Below are 15,795 nucleotides of genomic sequence, written 5' to 3' on the forward strand. Positions count from 1 at the left end.
TGAATTTCTCTCTTTATTAACATTTTTAAGCCCACTTGCATATTTTTTCCAGTATGAAATTTTTCTTCCCAATTGTAAAATCTGAATGTAGAACACTGAATAGAATAAATGTTATTGAATATAAGATATACAAAAATAGTTCAGTATACACAGTTTAAGAAATAGTATGATAAGTATGTTTAAATGGGGTTTATAGTTTGTGAATATAGTGACTGAGTTAAATCGGCATGCTGATGCCTTTTTTCTCCTTCCTGTTTCCTCCAGTCACCTGTAGGCATTTTTTATATGTCAAAATCCCCTTCTTTAGGCACAAATCTCTCCGCTCTTTGTTGAGCATTCCTAAAATTAAAACAAAAAGATATATACATTATAACAGCCAGAAGAGCCATCAACTTTTGCACATTTACTTTAAAAGTTTTCTTTTGTCTGCTATGTTTACATTAGACAAAATGCTCTGGGTAAATACATGTCGAATGACTCACTAAGTTGACGTTGCATCTCACAGGGACAGTAGTTCTGGTCCACTGCATTTTTTCTCCCTGTGGAAAACAGCACATCAATCAAAATGACTAGGACCTTTCATTTTAGACAATAAATGCTTTTAAAAACACTACAAAGCACTACATTTGAGCAGTGCACACTGTTTTCTGAACCAAAACCTACATCATCGACATCAAAACCTACAATAAGATACTTTACTACTGCAACACAAAGTCCTCAAAACGAGTAAATAAAAATAAGAGATTTTGGGCTCCTAGTATTGTTGTGACTGATCAAAATGTCATTTCAAATCATTTGATATGAAGGTGATCTCCCTTTTGAAGTTTTCAAAAAAGTAATTTTCTGTAACCTTTTGCATAGAGCAGTGGTTTCTCAATTACAGTCCACATTTTGTATGCGTCTTATCACTTCATATGTTTGTTCTATTAAGTGCCCTGTGAAGTGGACATCACAGGATATTCTGCCATGATTTCAGTTAGAAGAAATCGCATCCACTTTTTCTTCAATGCGAAAGTAAGCCTATGGGTGAGACTACCGGTTCATTAGGGAAAAAACGAGAAGAATAACAATGTGCAGTAAATGGTAAAACTGTTTGCACTTAAAACCAGTTTGTTCATAGCTAAGATAATACATTAAAATAACATGGTAAGACACCCCAGTGTCTGTTTCCTCCTGATGCATCAAGGACTTTTTTAAAGAAAAGCAGGCAGCTTAATTCTCCAGGACAAACAAGAGACTCATGAAAAACTACCACAAAAAAAGAATAAAAAAATCGCTGTGGATCATTTAGGTAACAACACAGTATTAAGAACGAAGTGTATGTACACTTTTGAACGGGGTCATTTTTATAAATTCAATTATTATTTACTCTTGTGGACTATATGTAAACTTATTTTTGTGAAATATTTTATTCAGGTCAGTATTAAATAACAAAAAACATACATTTTGTATGATCTTTCTTATTTTGGTAAAATAATTGACATTTTGCAAGGTGTGTGTAAACTTTTGACATCAACTGTATATTATGTCACACTTAACACTTTTGTCTGTGTGTGAAGACGTGGCAGGATGTGGCATAACGCAATGTCCCGTGCTCAAGGAGTAGGAAGCAAGAACACTGTGTAGGGGCCATGTCAATCGGAACACGGTTCATGCATGGAGCTCAATCTAACAAGCTGGTTATCTAAACTAGGTGTTAACAAAAGAGACATGCAAAATATGCAGGTCTGTGGTATGTTGGGACCAGAATTGAGAAAGAGTACTATCATCACTTACCAGTGCAGTTGCATAACTTGCCCGGTTGCCTGGAGATGGCGAGACCTTTGACCACTGGAGATTTATTTGAATCTCCTAGCTGAGGTAATGCTGCAATAAAAAAAGTATATAGAAACATATAAATAGTCTTAAATTTTACTTATTTAAAATAAAACTTTTAAAATAAATGTATTATATAACAGGATTTAACAGTAATGCTGTATAAGAGGTAAAATGTAGATTACAGCATAACAAAACAACAGGAAATTAACAGAAAATAACAATACAGCAACAGAAAGTGACATACACTCTTAAACATAAAGGTGCTTCACAGTGCCATAGAAGAACCTTTAACATCTGAAGAACCTTTCTGTTTAACAAAAGGGTATTTGTGGCAATAAAGTTCTACAGATTATAAAAGGTAAGCAAGTAATTGTTTTTTAAAGAACCTTTTCTGAATGGTTCTTTGTGGAATCAAAAATGGCTAAATTTATCATCTACCTTACCAACTATTAATAAGCAGCAAATTAGGAGTTATTTAAGGCAAAAGTCATAGTTAATAGTTAGTTAATATTGAGAAGTAGTTCTTAAATTAAAGTTTGACCATATATTTATATCAATTCATAAAAGCTTTTACCTTGACAGTGGATGTTAGTGGCAATCACCACAGCAAAGACCAGCAGAAGTACCTGGATGTTCATCATTATTACCAGCCCTTAGTAGGAAAATGAGAAACGCTGTCCAAAAAGATGCTTTTAAGTCTTCGAAACGCTGCTTTTCAAGAGAACTGTGTTCAAAAATCTAGGGTTACACACTATTTATATGACAAAGCTCTGATTTCTGGGTCTCAAAAGCCACGTCTGATTATGCCCCAACTTGTTTGATAGAATTTTAGAAACGAAGTGTGAATGAAATGTTGACAGCGTATCCCATTTGCCAGGAACTGCCAGGATTTGTGATGAGGGCTGCATGCAATTTGGGAAAAGAAAGCCATTATTTAGCCTCCTTTGTAATTCAAACTCATGGATCGTTTTATTCTTACCATATCACATTTAGAACAGCTTATTGGATCCAGTGCCAAATGTTTTGCACTTGAGTGATTTATGGGAATCCATAGTTCAGGTTTCACTAAACCTTAGAAGAAATAAATTGTCTCTTCTCTAGTCTAATGACATATTATGTGGTTACTGGTGCGGTAACAGTAATATGTCATGTTAGATACATGATGGATGTTTTTGAGAACAAGACGACCCATAGGTCAAACTTGATGAACAACTCAGGACCAAAAAAATTCCTTAACAGCTAAATGATATCAAGCATGCACCCCGTAATCAATCTTGTATTCACTCAGATTCATTAAACTGAAAAGACAAGCTGGTCTCACTAAGAGTATTGTATAACTGCTGGGTCGAAAAAAATGGGAAAAACATCTTGTCTTGGTGAAGAGTTCTGACCTCAACCTAACTGAGATTCCTTGGCCTCACTGGCGTCATCTATGGCTGAAATGAAACCGTTTTTAAAGAAGATAGGTGCAAAATTCCCTATAACTGTATGATTAACATTTCAAACATTTATGGTTTTAACCATATTAAGAAGACTGTGAACATCATGTAGAAATATCAGTGTCTTAAAGTTGTCTTTCAGATCAGATGTAATGAAGACAAATTGGATTCTACCTGTAAATCTTCCTGCCGCATACTGACATATAAGACATGTTGTGCAAGACATTTGAGTTAATAAAACTTCTAAAAAGAACTAAAGTACAGGTGGTTGTCTCGGCACCACTGATTTACAGATATCCCTGGAACTGTAATTCCATCTTTAACAGGCTGAATCACTCAGCATGCTCTCACGTGTCATCGGACACTCTTTTGTGTACACCATAACATGTCCCAGCCGAGTGTTTTGCAATGCTTATCAGATTGTAGGTGCCAAGAGGTATTTATCTGTATTTGAGCAGTGACACAATATCAACTGACTTTAGTTCATTCAGCTCAAGGAGATCTGTCGGTCACTGAAGCACATTTTCTGGAAGCAACTGTATACTTTAATCACAAAAATGATTATAGTAACTTATGAGCATTTTTTTTTGTAATGTCTGCTATTTCTTTATATTTTAATATAACCAATTTTTTCTTTCGATTTTAATATACCTTTATATTTACTTTAACCAACTTAGAAGTTTTTAAAATTGCATGGAAAAACAGTATGTCCAGCTATAGACGGGCCTTAAAAGCTGCTAAAGCCGAGTATATCCACCAACTCATAGAAAAAAACCAAAACAATCCAAGGTTTTTATTTAGCACAATGGCTAGATTAACAAATAACCAAACACCTCCTGACCTGAATATTCCTGCACAGTTTAATAGTAACGTCTTTATGAATTTCTTTACTGATAAAATAGACAACATTAGAAACACAATAACTAATATAGATACCACAGCAACTGATACTTCAACATTAGTCATTACACCCAAAGAAAAACTCCAGTGCTTTAAAACTATAGAACAGAAAGAATTAAATAAACTTATCACCACATCTAAACCAACAACATGCCTATTAGATCCTGTACCCACTAAATTACTAAAAGAGTTGTTACCTGTAGCAGAAGTACCGCTTCTTAATATTGTTAACTCATCGTTATCTTTAGGTCATGTCCCAAAACCATTCAAACTAGCGGTTATTAAACCTCTTATTAAGAAACCACAGCTAGACCCTGGTGAATTGGCAAATTACAGACCCATTTCTAATCTTCCATTTATGTCTAAAATTCTAGAAAAAGTTGTGTCTGCTCAATTGTGCTCCTTCTTGCAAAATAATAATATCTTTGAAGAATTTCAGTCAGGTTTCAGGCCCCATCATAGCACAGAAACTGCACTTGTAAAAATCACAAACGACTTGTACTTGCGTCAGATCAAGGCTGTGTCTCATTGCTAGTTTTACTTGATCTTAGTGCTGCGTTCGACACTATAGATCATGAAATACTCATAGATCGATTACAAAACTATACAGGTATTCAAGGGCAGGCTTTAGGATGGTTCAGATCATACCTGTCCGATCGCTACCACTTTGTTTATTTAAACGGGGAGTCATCGCAGCTAACACCAGTAAAGTATGGAGTGCCACAAGGATCTGTCCTAGGTCCTCTGCTATTTTCAATTTACATGTTACCCCTCGGTAATATTATTAGGAAATATGGGATTAGTTTCCATTGTTATGCTGATGACACTCAACTATATATTTCAACAAGACCAGATGAAACTTCTAACTTAGCAAAGTTAACAGAGTGTGTTAAAAATGTGAAAGACTGGATGACCAATAATTTTCTACTGTTAAATTCAGATAAGACTGAGATATTACTTATTGGACCAAAAAACAGTACACAGAATCTCTTAAACTGCAACTTGCAACTAGATGGATGTACTGTTATTTCCTCTACAGTCAAAAATTTGGGTGTTATATTAGACAGCAACCTCTCTTTTGAAAATCATATTTCCTATGTTACAAAAACAGCATTCTTTCATCTTAGAAACATTGCTAAGCTACGGAACATGTTACCTGTTTCTGATGCAGAAAAGTTAGTTCATGCATTCATGACGTCTAGACTGGACTATTGTAATGCACTACTAGGTGGTTGTCCTGCTTCTTCAATAAATAAGCTACAGGTAGTCCAAAATGCAGCTGCTAGAGTCCTTACCAGGTCAAGAAAATATGATCATATTACCCCAATTTTACAGTCTCTACACTGGCTACCTATTAGGTTCCGTATCACTTACAAAATATTACTTCTTACCTATAAGGCCCTAAATTGTTTAGCTCCTGCATACCTAACTAGTCTCCTACTACGCTACAATCCCTCACGCTCCCTAAGGTCGCAAAACTCTGGACTTTTGGTAGTACCTAGGATAGCAAAGTCCACTAAAGGAGGGAGAGCAGCTACGCTAATTATTTCTTTGTTTCTCTGTCTCTGCCACGGGATTCCATCCCGTGGTAACTAGGGTTTACACAAGATTCAGCCCGGATTCAGAAGAAGAGATGATGCCAACCCCTCAGAGGACCGCAGATGATGCCAGCCTTGAAACAACATACAGCACTACATAATTTTCCTACAAGTCGATTACAGCACATAACCATTGCAATTAGTGTTCATCATCTGTTTGATTACACAGTTACTGATTTTAATATTTATATCATATGTACATCGACTCAACATACAGTATTCACCACTAATAAGCTACTAAATATATTGTAGTAGCCTAAAACTTTTGTACAGCTGCTCTGCAACAATTTGTATTCTAAAAAGCGCTATACAAATAAACTTGAATTGAATTGAATTGAAAGAATCCTGAAACATAAAACAGTGTAAAACATTTCAGTTTTCACAAAAATAGCAGCACAATTGTTTTCAGCATTGATTAGAAAAAATGTGTGATTTTTAGACAATCATGTGACACTGAAGAATGAAGTAAAGTAAAAAATCATTTTTTATATATATAAATGATATTTTTCAGTCTGACTTTCTTAAACATGCTGAGACTGATGCTTACCCTATTCAGTGCTGAACTGGCAAGCAATTCCAGCTGCAGTGTTGAACCGATTCCCCATTGAGAGTCTCTGCATTATCCTGTCTTGCATTTGTCTACAATCAGCCTTTTTGGGGACTTGAATGAATTGATGTCATTGTAAACCTGTAATATTTAAGAAAGAACAACATTTTTGGAATGACGAACTTCTCTTGCAGTGGCTGAAAGGGTCCTTTTGGCCTTCATCTGGACAACCACCTGTCGCATGGTTTCAGTCACCTTAGAGCAGCCCACCATCTTGCATCTTGCAAACTTATATATATATAATATATATATATATATAACTTATATATAATATATATATATAGTCATGTGAAACAGTTAGGTCACTCTATTGAATTTCATTTCATACTGATCATCAGCAAGTTTGAGCGCTTCTATAAAAGCATAAGCTTTGGTGTTTTGCTGGTCTGGAGCCTTCAGGTGTGCACAATGCCAAGGAGGTAAGACATCAGCAATCATCTTAGAGAAGCATTTGTTGCTGCCATCAATCTGAGAAGAGTAATACAACCATGTCCAAACATTTTGACGTTTATTCACAAGTGAAAGACATTTAAAACAGACACCTCTCCTTCCAGGAGTGGACGTCCCAGAAAATTCACCCCAAGATCAGAGCGTGTAATGCTCAGAGAAATGGCACACAACCCAAGAACTACACCTCAGACTCTACAGGCCTCAGTTAACATGTTAAAGGATAAAGTTCATGACAATACCGCTAGAAAAATATAGGACAAAAATGGCATGTTTAGAAGCCTTGGCAAAGGAAAGCCTCTTCTATCTAAAAAAAAAAAAAAAAAACATGGCAGCACAGTTTAGGTCTGCAAAGTTGCATCTGAACAAAACAAGTCTTCTAGATTCTAGAATAATGTCCTTTGAACAGACGAGACCGAAGTGGAGATGTTTGGGCATAATGCAAGTTTAGTGAAAACCTAAAGAGCATATCAGCACCTCATACCAAAAGACAAGCATGCTGGAGGAGGGCTGATCATTTTGGGCTTGTTTTGTAGCTACAGGACCTGGGATCCTCACAATCATTGAGTCGGCCATGAACTCCAAAGAATATAGTATATCAAAGAATTCTCGAGTCAAATGTGAGGGCATCTGTCTGACAGCTAAAGTTGGGTCAAAATTGGGTCATGCAACAGGACAATAATCCCAAGCACACCAGAAAATCTACAACAGAATAGCTGAAAAGAAAAGAATCAAGGTGTTGCAAAAGCCCATTCAAAGTCCAGAGCTCATCCTGACTCAAATGCTGTGGTGAGAGCTGTGCATAAGCAAATGCCCACAAACCTTAACAAACTGGAGCAACGTTGAAAAGAAGAGTGATCCAAAATTCCTCCAGAACAATGTGAGAGACTGATAAAGTCACACAGAAAATGGATGCAAGTTATTGCTGCTAAAACTGGATCTACAGGCAATTGACTCATAGGGAGTCCTAACATTGTCACACATAGCCTTTTCCTCTTGGCTGTATTTTTCTTAAATAAATAATGACACTGTGTGATATGTCATGTGATGACGTTTATCTGAGGATTTATTTTCCAAATTTTAAGACCTGCTAAGGACAGATCATTTTGTATTATGTCCTGATACAGAAAACAATAGGGTGCCCTTTTTCACATGACTGTATATTTAAGTTTATTATACTGTGCTTCTGAATACAATTCATTTATTAAATATGCTTAAAACTGCCCTTCTACTCTTGTTAGGATATCTTCAAATGAAACTAAGCAATGACCTTATAATTTAGAAAATTTATTATTTTGATTTTAAATTTCCACTGTAAATGCAGCCTTGCTGTGCTAAAAAGTTTTTAAAAAATGATAGTAAATATATATATATATAAACATCACTTACCACTTTTGAATGGTATAGTGTCTATTAATAGTATAGTCTATTCATCAAAGAATCCTGAAAAAAAAAATTAATAAAAATTAATCTTAAACAGCAAATCAGCATATTAGAATGATTTCTGAGATATCATGTGACGCTGAAGATGCTAAAAATTTAGCTTTGATCAGAGGAATAATGTTTAAATAAAAGCATGCTTGGTGAGAAGAGACGTTACAAAACACTAAAACTTGAAAGGTCCAAAACATCTTGACTGGTAGTGTAATACAAAAGAGTGCTTTCTAAGAACTTGACAAGTATTTCAAATTTTCTTTTTATCATGGACACTTATAACTTGTCATGACTCTTAATTTTAACTTGATTGTTAACATAACAAACCAATATTTTAAAAATAACTACAAGTAAATTCAAAACAACACATCCGACAGGTTTTCCAGGTTTTCCATGATAACTGTTTATTGCAACACCAGACATGATATCTAACCTTCAGACAAAAATCTCAACAAGTCATGAGGGAAATCAACTCCTGGAATTGCCCACGACTAATGGATGATAACAATGATCACAAACCCCCCCTCAGACAAAGCATTATGAACACAAACACCAGGACAAAGCAGCAGAATAATCATACACCGCAACATTTAACCATATTCTTCACCATTTGAAAGTGATGGTTTGTTGGTTGTAATACAACAATACAACTGTAATACAAATAAAATAAAACCTGTGATCAGCTCCTTATGATTTTAATTCTCTGCTAAAAAGAATCTGAGCCATGCACAGACCACCCACACCCATTCCTTGTCTTTAGTTATGACATTTTTGGATTTCATCCATAGTGTAGTTTTTTCAGATACCCCGGTGCATAAAGTACATATAATTCACCTGCTGTCTTGCGGTTAGACAGCAAAGGAAAAAAAACACAAAATGAACAATACAAATATAAAGTAGACAAAACTGGGAGAAAATTAGAAAAATACTGTACAAAATAACTGAAACACTAACTCATTGTTTATCACAAAAACGGTCTAAAACATTACATCATATGGAATCATTTTAAAGGTACGTAACTTAGTGAGAAGCACCTACCCTTTTCTCAGAAAAGAGCCAATGGGCATGTACTGAGGAGAATCAATAATGGGGGACGAAACCAAATTAAGCCATATTACTCCTTTCAACAAATAATAAGAGTGGTTGTCAACATCTAAAGGGCTTTTGTGTTTCCTACACAAGGATAAGAAGAAATTTTTCGGCAGCCAAACCATGATAGCAACACACAGCCCTTATGTACACTTCAACAACCATTACTCATCAGAGGTCATGGAGAAAACAACATCACACGTGTTTTTGTGTCTTGTAAATAAACGTACACACTTTGGAATGTCCTAACCATTTTAAGCAAAAATAATTAGTCTGACAGAATAGGATAGTTTACCCAAATATAAGATTCTGTTATTATTTACTCATCCTCATGTCATTCCAATATTTCTCCATTCTCATATTTTGGAGACAAAAACTGTTGAATCATACATTGATTGGAACTACCTGAAGAATGACATCACAGACTTTTATTTTTAAATGAACTATCTTTTAAGCTAAAATCTATTTTTGCAGTAACAAGAAAGCAGTAATGCACGCTGACTGAAAGCATGTAATATATATGTGTTTATCTCTTAAACAGCCATGAGTTTTCCTGAGGGTGTTTATATCTCAGTAAGGCTCTAATTGTAGAGCATAAAGAACATCCGTTAATGCACAGGAAAGGGTGTTTATGCTGTACTTTGTTTTGCGTTCAGGGAGCATGTTTATCTAACAGGGATTTGATACATTCGTGTAAGGGCTGGCACACCCTCTGGTAGGCCTGCGGCGTGAGATGCAGATAATCATACATGTCCTGATGTGAGATAGAACCGTCTGAGTGAATGAACCCAGGGTCCATGTCCAGAAAGGAGACATGAGACAGAGACGCTACCTTAGCCTGAACTAGAGCATTCACACCTGCGTTACGCTCACGGAGAGGGTTTGGACTTTTACCTCTCGGCAGCAACCCCTAGTGGAGAGAAAAGAAAGAGTATTACATTACATTATAGCTTGGACCTTTTACACCAAACACTGTATTAATGTGATATTTATTAAGGATAATGTTAATGAAAAAGCAATAAAGAAATGACAGTATGAGATAATGTCTGAGATAAAAGTGTGTTTCTACTTACAACAAACTGACAATAAAAAGTCAAAATAAACGTACACTTAATATACACTTACTGTTCAAAAGTTGTGTTTTTTTGGAAATAAGTCTTTTATGCTCACCAAGGCTGCATTTATTTATTGATTTATTTTTATCAAAAATACAGCAGAAAGAATAATATTGTGAAACATTATTCCAACTTATTTTATTATAAAACTAAATTTATTCCCATGATGGCCAAGCTGAATTTTCAGAATCATTACTCCAGTCTTTAGTGTCACATGATCTTTCATAAATCATTCTAATATGCTGATGTGGTGCTCAAGGAACATTTCTTATTATTTTCAGTGTTGAAAACAGCACTGCTGTTATGTTTTTTTTTTTTTTTGCTGAAACTGATACATTTTTTCAAAATTTTTGATGAAAAGAAAGTTATATTCATAATAGAAAGTTACATTCATATTAGAAATCATTCTAATATGCTGATGTGGTGCTCAATGAACATTTCTTATTATTTTCAGTGTTAAAAACAGCAATGCTGTTAAATATTTTTATTGAAACTTTGATCCATTGTTTTCAGGAGTTTTGATGAATAGAAAGTTCAAAAGAACAGCACATTTTTTTAAACAGTAAAGATTTTTATAATGCTACAAAGTATGTACAAAGTAATGCATCCTTGCTAAATAAAAGTATTAATTTCTAAAAAAGTAGTGTATATTATAGTAAATGTGATTATTACCTTCAATTAAAGGGATAGTTCAAACAAAAATTAAAATTCTATCATTAATTAGTCTTCATGTCATTCCAAACGTGTAAGATTTGTTCATCTTTTTAACACAAATTAAGATATTTTTGATGAAATCCAAGAGCTTTCTGACTAGATGCATAGATAGCAATGCAACTGACATGTTCAAGGCCCAGAAAGATAGTAAGAACATTGATAAAATAGTCCATGTGACATCATCATTTTATGAAGCTACGGCAATACTTTGTGTGCGCAAAGAAAACTAAAATAACAACTTTATTCAACAATTTCTTCTGTTATGTGTAATTCATAACATGACGGTTGGATGTCACATAGACTATTTTAACAATGTCTTTGTCAGTTGCGTTACTCTCTAAGCAGAGTCAGAAAGCTCTCAGATTTCATCAAAAATGTGTTAATTTGTGTTCCGAAGATGAACAAAAGTCTAACAGGTTTAGAACGACCTAAGAGTGAGAATTTAATGACAGAAATTTCATTTCTATCCCTTTAAATGATTATTTAAATTATTTTATAATAATTTGTTCCCTTTTTTCTTGTGTAATTTTAATTTTGGAAATATATGTATCTTTTGTTGGACAGTCCTATTCTTTAGGTTTTTTTAAAAGATATTTAAGGATTAGATCACTTCCAGAGCAAAAATTTACAGATAATTTACTCACCCCTTGTTATCCAAGATGTTCATGTCTTTCTTTCTTCAGTTGTAAAGAAATTGTTTTTTGAGGAAAACATTTCAGGATTTCTCTCCATATAGTGGACTTCAACTTCTAAACGGGAATAAGCCCAGGAATAAGGGTCTCATCTAGTGAAACAATTGGTCATTTTCTTAAATAAAATCAATATTTGTACACTTTTTTTAACCACAAATGCTCATCTTTTGCATGCGTACTCTGTGTCAAAACTTCCATCTCAACTTCAAAATCATTCTACATCACTGCAGAAGTACCGACCAAGTGTTTACAAAGTGAACGTACAAAGAAGATCAAACGCTTTTACAGCGATGTAGGACGATTTTGAAGTTGGAGGAGAAAATTAGTTGGGAGTTTTTCTACATACCCTAACTGTGTATAAAGTAAATAAATATTAATTAATTTAAGAAAATGACCAATAGTTTCGCTAGATAAGGCACTTATTCCTCAGCTGGGATTGTTTAGAGCACTTTGAAGCTGTTATTAAACTGCATTTTGGAAGTTCAAACTCACGGGCACCATAGAAAATTCCTGAAATGTTTTCCTCAAAATCATAATTTCTTTACAACTGAAGAAAGAAAGACATGAAGATCTTGGATGAAAAGGGGGTGAGCAAACTATCTGTAAATTCATTAAGTTGCCTAATTCTCTGCTGCTCAAGTCACAATAACTATGAACATGACATTCAGCAATGACAGACTTTGACAATATGAATTAATGATGAAATAATTAAACAAATGAAATTATTTTAAAGAATTAAATAATGCTGTGACCGAGAGGTGGGAGCTGAAATAACTAACCAACACAAGAGTGTGAGCATGGGGCAGTTTCTGATGAATCACATTGATGATGGCCATGATGCCTCCACAGATCTGTTCCGGGGTGTGACCATGATTATTAGTGCCTACCCACAACACCACCACCTGTACACAAACACACAAAAGAAAACATTTCTACTTACTCTATTTTGCTACAAGAGGGTCTTTCACAATTGATGTGTTATTTCCTGTGTCTAAATAGGGTCATCCTTTCCTTTCATGTCCCAACACAAATAAGGGATCCATACACAAATGATTCACTTGTAAGAATGAATGATGTACTGTTTACATGTACATACTGTATCTAGACCATCTTATATAAGTCGAATACTCCACCGTAATATTTGAAAGAGTAGTAATTATTTTTAATCAATTGTTACAGTAAGTGCTAAACTAATTTGAAATTTAAAATTACATACCTTTGGGCTAATGTGGTCCAGTTCTCCATTTACGAGTCTCCACAGTACATGGTGTGTAGCATCCCCACCAACCCCAAAATTTAGAGCATGGAGAGGAGAAAACAGTTTTCGCCAAACCTTCCAACAAATACAAAAACTAATTATACACATTTTAAACACATAAATACATGTGCAGTCGCTGATATAAATGACAGATATGAAGGAGATGCAGGTACTTTGCTATACCTCAAACTCATGCAGAAGCTGGACAAGTGAATCTCCAATAAACAGCACATCAGGCTCTTTTCCTTTACTGTCTGATACAAATCGATGGTGCTGCAAAATGAGAACACATAAAAAAGCTATAACGACTCAGTTTGTATATTAGAGAAGATACTGGCCAAGTGTACATTTTAGGACAGCCTCAGACCTCAGTCATACAACGAAAAGGCTTCAGGTCTCAGGAAAAACAATGTCAGGTGTTAGGTCTCATACAACTAGGCATCGGACAAAACACTCAGATTAAAAGGCATCAGACAAAAAGGCATCAGACTAAAATGGACTTAAATTAAAATGCATCAGGCAAAAAGACATAAGGCAAAAAGGAGAGTGGCATCACACACGCGGTTCAGAACAAGCAAAGTGGTGTGGAATGTCATTTATTCTGGACTTGTCACTATACTGAACAATTCTGGGAAATTGTTGGGTCATTTATTAATAGTAATATCCAGCAAGATGTATCCATTACTTTCAAAGGCATTATTTTAGGACATTGTGATTCTGTCTCTACTAAAAGCAATGCTTGTTTTGTTATAAACTTATTTTTTTCTTTGTAAATTTTATATTCACAAATGTAAATTTACCAACAAGAAACCACAGTTTCTTGGTTTTTATTTTTAAGAATTTATTTGTTGTCAGAAAATAAAGCAAGAATAACTATTTCATTGTTTTATTAAATGCTAAACTAATTAAACTGCATACAGAGGAGAAAATGCAGTTCATAAGTATTGTGTGTATGTTTAAAAAGTTTATAATATTGCAACTGGCTAGCTTGTATGTTGTCAAATAGTACTAAAGTTACCCTTACGAAAAATAATCGTGGTTTTACTACAAATAAAATTGTGGTTATACAAATAGTAATCAATATACCAAAAAAAAAAATGTTTCTACACTTTCAGTATAGTAAACCCATGGTTAATTTTCTTAAGGTTAACTTTGTCCATCCTGAGTCCGTTTGACCTCATGTCTTTTTGTCTAATGCCTTTTAATCTGAATCCGTTTAGTCTGATGCCTTTTAATCTGAGTCCGTTTCAGCCGATGTCTAATTGTACGAGACCTGACGTCGTTTTTCCTGAGACCTGAAGCCTTTCAGTCTGAGGCACGATGCCGTTTTGTCCTGTGACTGAACCCTTTTAGTCTGAGGCATGACGCCTTGTCATTGTATGACTGAGGTCTGAGGATGTCCTAAAATGTACACCGTACAAGTGTTTAAAATAAAGTGGTATAATAGCAGATTAATAGGAATGCTAATGTTGTAAAATATATTATTATACAAAAGAAGCACCAATGACATCCATCGACCATCTCCCTGTATGTCCTGACAGGGGGTGGGTGTGGCGGCAGGGTTAGAATCTTCACTCATCACTTCCTGAGGACAGACATAGAGGGACATGACAGGTTACATTTTCCCCATTAGAGTTAAATATGGGACTTTATATTAGACCAAACATCATTTGAAAGTTTGAATACAACGTTGTGTTTTAAACATACAAAATATTAAAATTCATTTGGCAGGTTGTGCTTAGGTTGTTCAGTGAAAAAACATTTTTCTTCCACAGCTAAACTATTTTGGTGCAATTTTTGGATGAAATTTGCATTGCAGTAGTTAACCTTACAAACAAGCTGGTGAAAAATTAACATCTTATAAATCATAATTGGAAGTTTTAATATATATAAAAGTTAACGTTCTCTTTTTAATGTGCAGTATACTGTTTATAACTAAGCAGCTCACATGGCTAATGTAGCACTTAGCATGCAGATATCATTGATTTAGGAAAACAAGCCGCAAATGCTTTAAAACACTGCGTAACATTATACACTTGCCTGGCTATAAGTATATATAACACATGTTAACCTGTATGTTAATCCATATTAATAAAAGACAGGCGAAATATCGTTACCAAAAAATGCTACCACAGTACAGCTCTGTGTTCAATCAGTCAGCCAGCGGTCAGCTGCCAAACCCGGAAGCTGCTGGAATATCGAACCAGACATTACTGGCAGATCGCCGAGCACGGTCGACCAATAAATTAACTTTGCACTTTATATACGCGAAAAGGTCATTAAATCTCCTTCGTTTTTGACTTGTCAGTGTTGCAAATGTACGTTAAACACTCAAACAGTACTTAATATCAATCTTCTTGACCGTAGTTTCTTTCTTAGCAGAAATCTGCGTTTGATGTCCATCTTTGAAGCACGTTGCCAAGCAACAGAAAAGGTAAAACTTAACGGTCTTTGTAACTTACTTCAACTACATGCCGATATATATTTGACAATGAAGAGAGCATTTCAGTTTGAACACAAAGAATTCTGTTCATTTGAGGTATGTTGCCATATGGTGAACTAAGTAGGGTTGCCACCCTTCCCTTAAAATACTGAATCGTCCTGTATTTGAGAATGAAATTGCGTGTCCTGTTTTGAATCAATACGGGACGGGTTTTGTCCCGTATTTTTTTATCATCGGGAGA

General features: G+C 34.8%; 1 protein-coding gene and 1 long non-coding RNA gene across 2 annotated transcripts; both read right to left on the reverse strand.

The window, feature by feature from the left end:
- Positions 1-7: 7 nt before the first annotated feature.
- LOC141342730 (uncharacterized) lies at positions 8-6,423 on the reverse strand. Its single transcript, XR_012356696.1, has 4 exons — positions 6,303-6,423; positions 1,777-1,866; positions 483-539; positions 8-339 (listed from the first exon to the last, which is right to left on the reverse strand). It is a non-coding gene; the product is annotated as an uncharacterized lncRNA (long non-coding RNA).
- Positions 6,424-8,621: 2,198 nt separating this feature from the next.
- Positions 8,622-15,304, reverse strand: pafah1b3 (platelet-activating factor acetylhydrolase, isoform Ib, gamma subunit). Its single transcript, XM_073847123.1, has 6 exons — positions 15,229-15,304; positions 14,613-14,696; positions 13,295-13,384; positions 13,070-13,186; positions 12,633-12,755; positions 8,622-10,242 (listed from the first exon to the last, which is right to left on the reverse strand). Exons 2-6 carry the CDS (start codon positions 14,688-14,690, stop codon positions 9,985-9,987), a joined length of 666 nt encoding a protein of 221 aa, XP_073703224.1. The 5' UTR covers positions 14,691-14,696; positions 15,229-15,304; the 3' UTR covers positions 8,622-9,984.
- Between the last annotated feature and the right edge of the window lie 491 nt (positions 15,305-15,795).

Source organism: Garra rufa, chromosome 9 (genome assembly GCF_049309525.1).
Source record: "Garra rufa chromosome 9, GarRuf1.0, whole genome shotgun sequence".
Taxonomy (NCBI): domain Eukaryota; kingdom Metazoa; phylum Chordata; class Actinopteri; order Cypriniformes; family Cyprinidae; genus Garra; species Garra rufa.

What these genes read in the sequence shown, in the direction of transcription:
- pafah1b3 (XM_073847123.1), bottom strand. Translation starts at nt 14,690, where the DNA reads ATGAGTGAAGATTCTAACCCTGCCGCCACACCCACCCCCTGTCAGGAC. An exon ending in AGCTTCTGCATGAGTTTGAG is followed by an intron (nt 13,187 to 13,294) that starts GTATAGCAAAGT and finishes ATTTGTTGGAAG; the next exon opens with GTTTGGCGAAAACTGTTTTC. An exon ending in TGGACCACATTAGCCCAAAG is followed by an intron (nt 12,756 to 13,069) that starts GTATGTAATTTT and finishes GTTTGTGTACAG; the next exon opens with GTGGTGGTGTTGTGGGTAGG.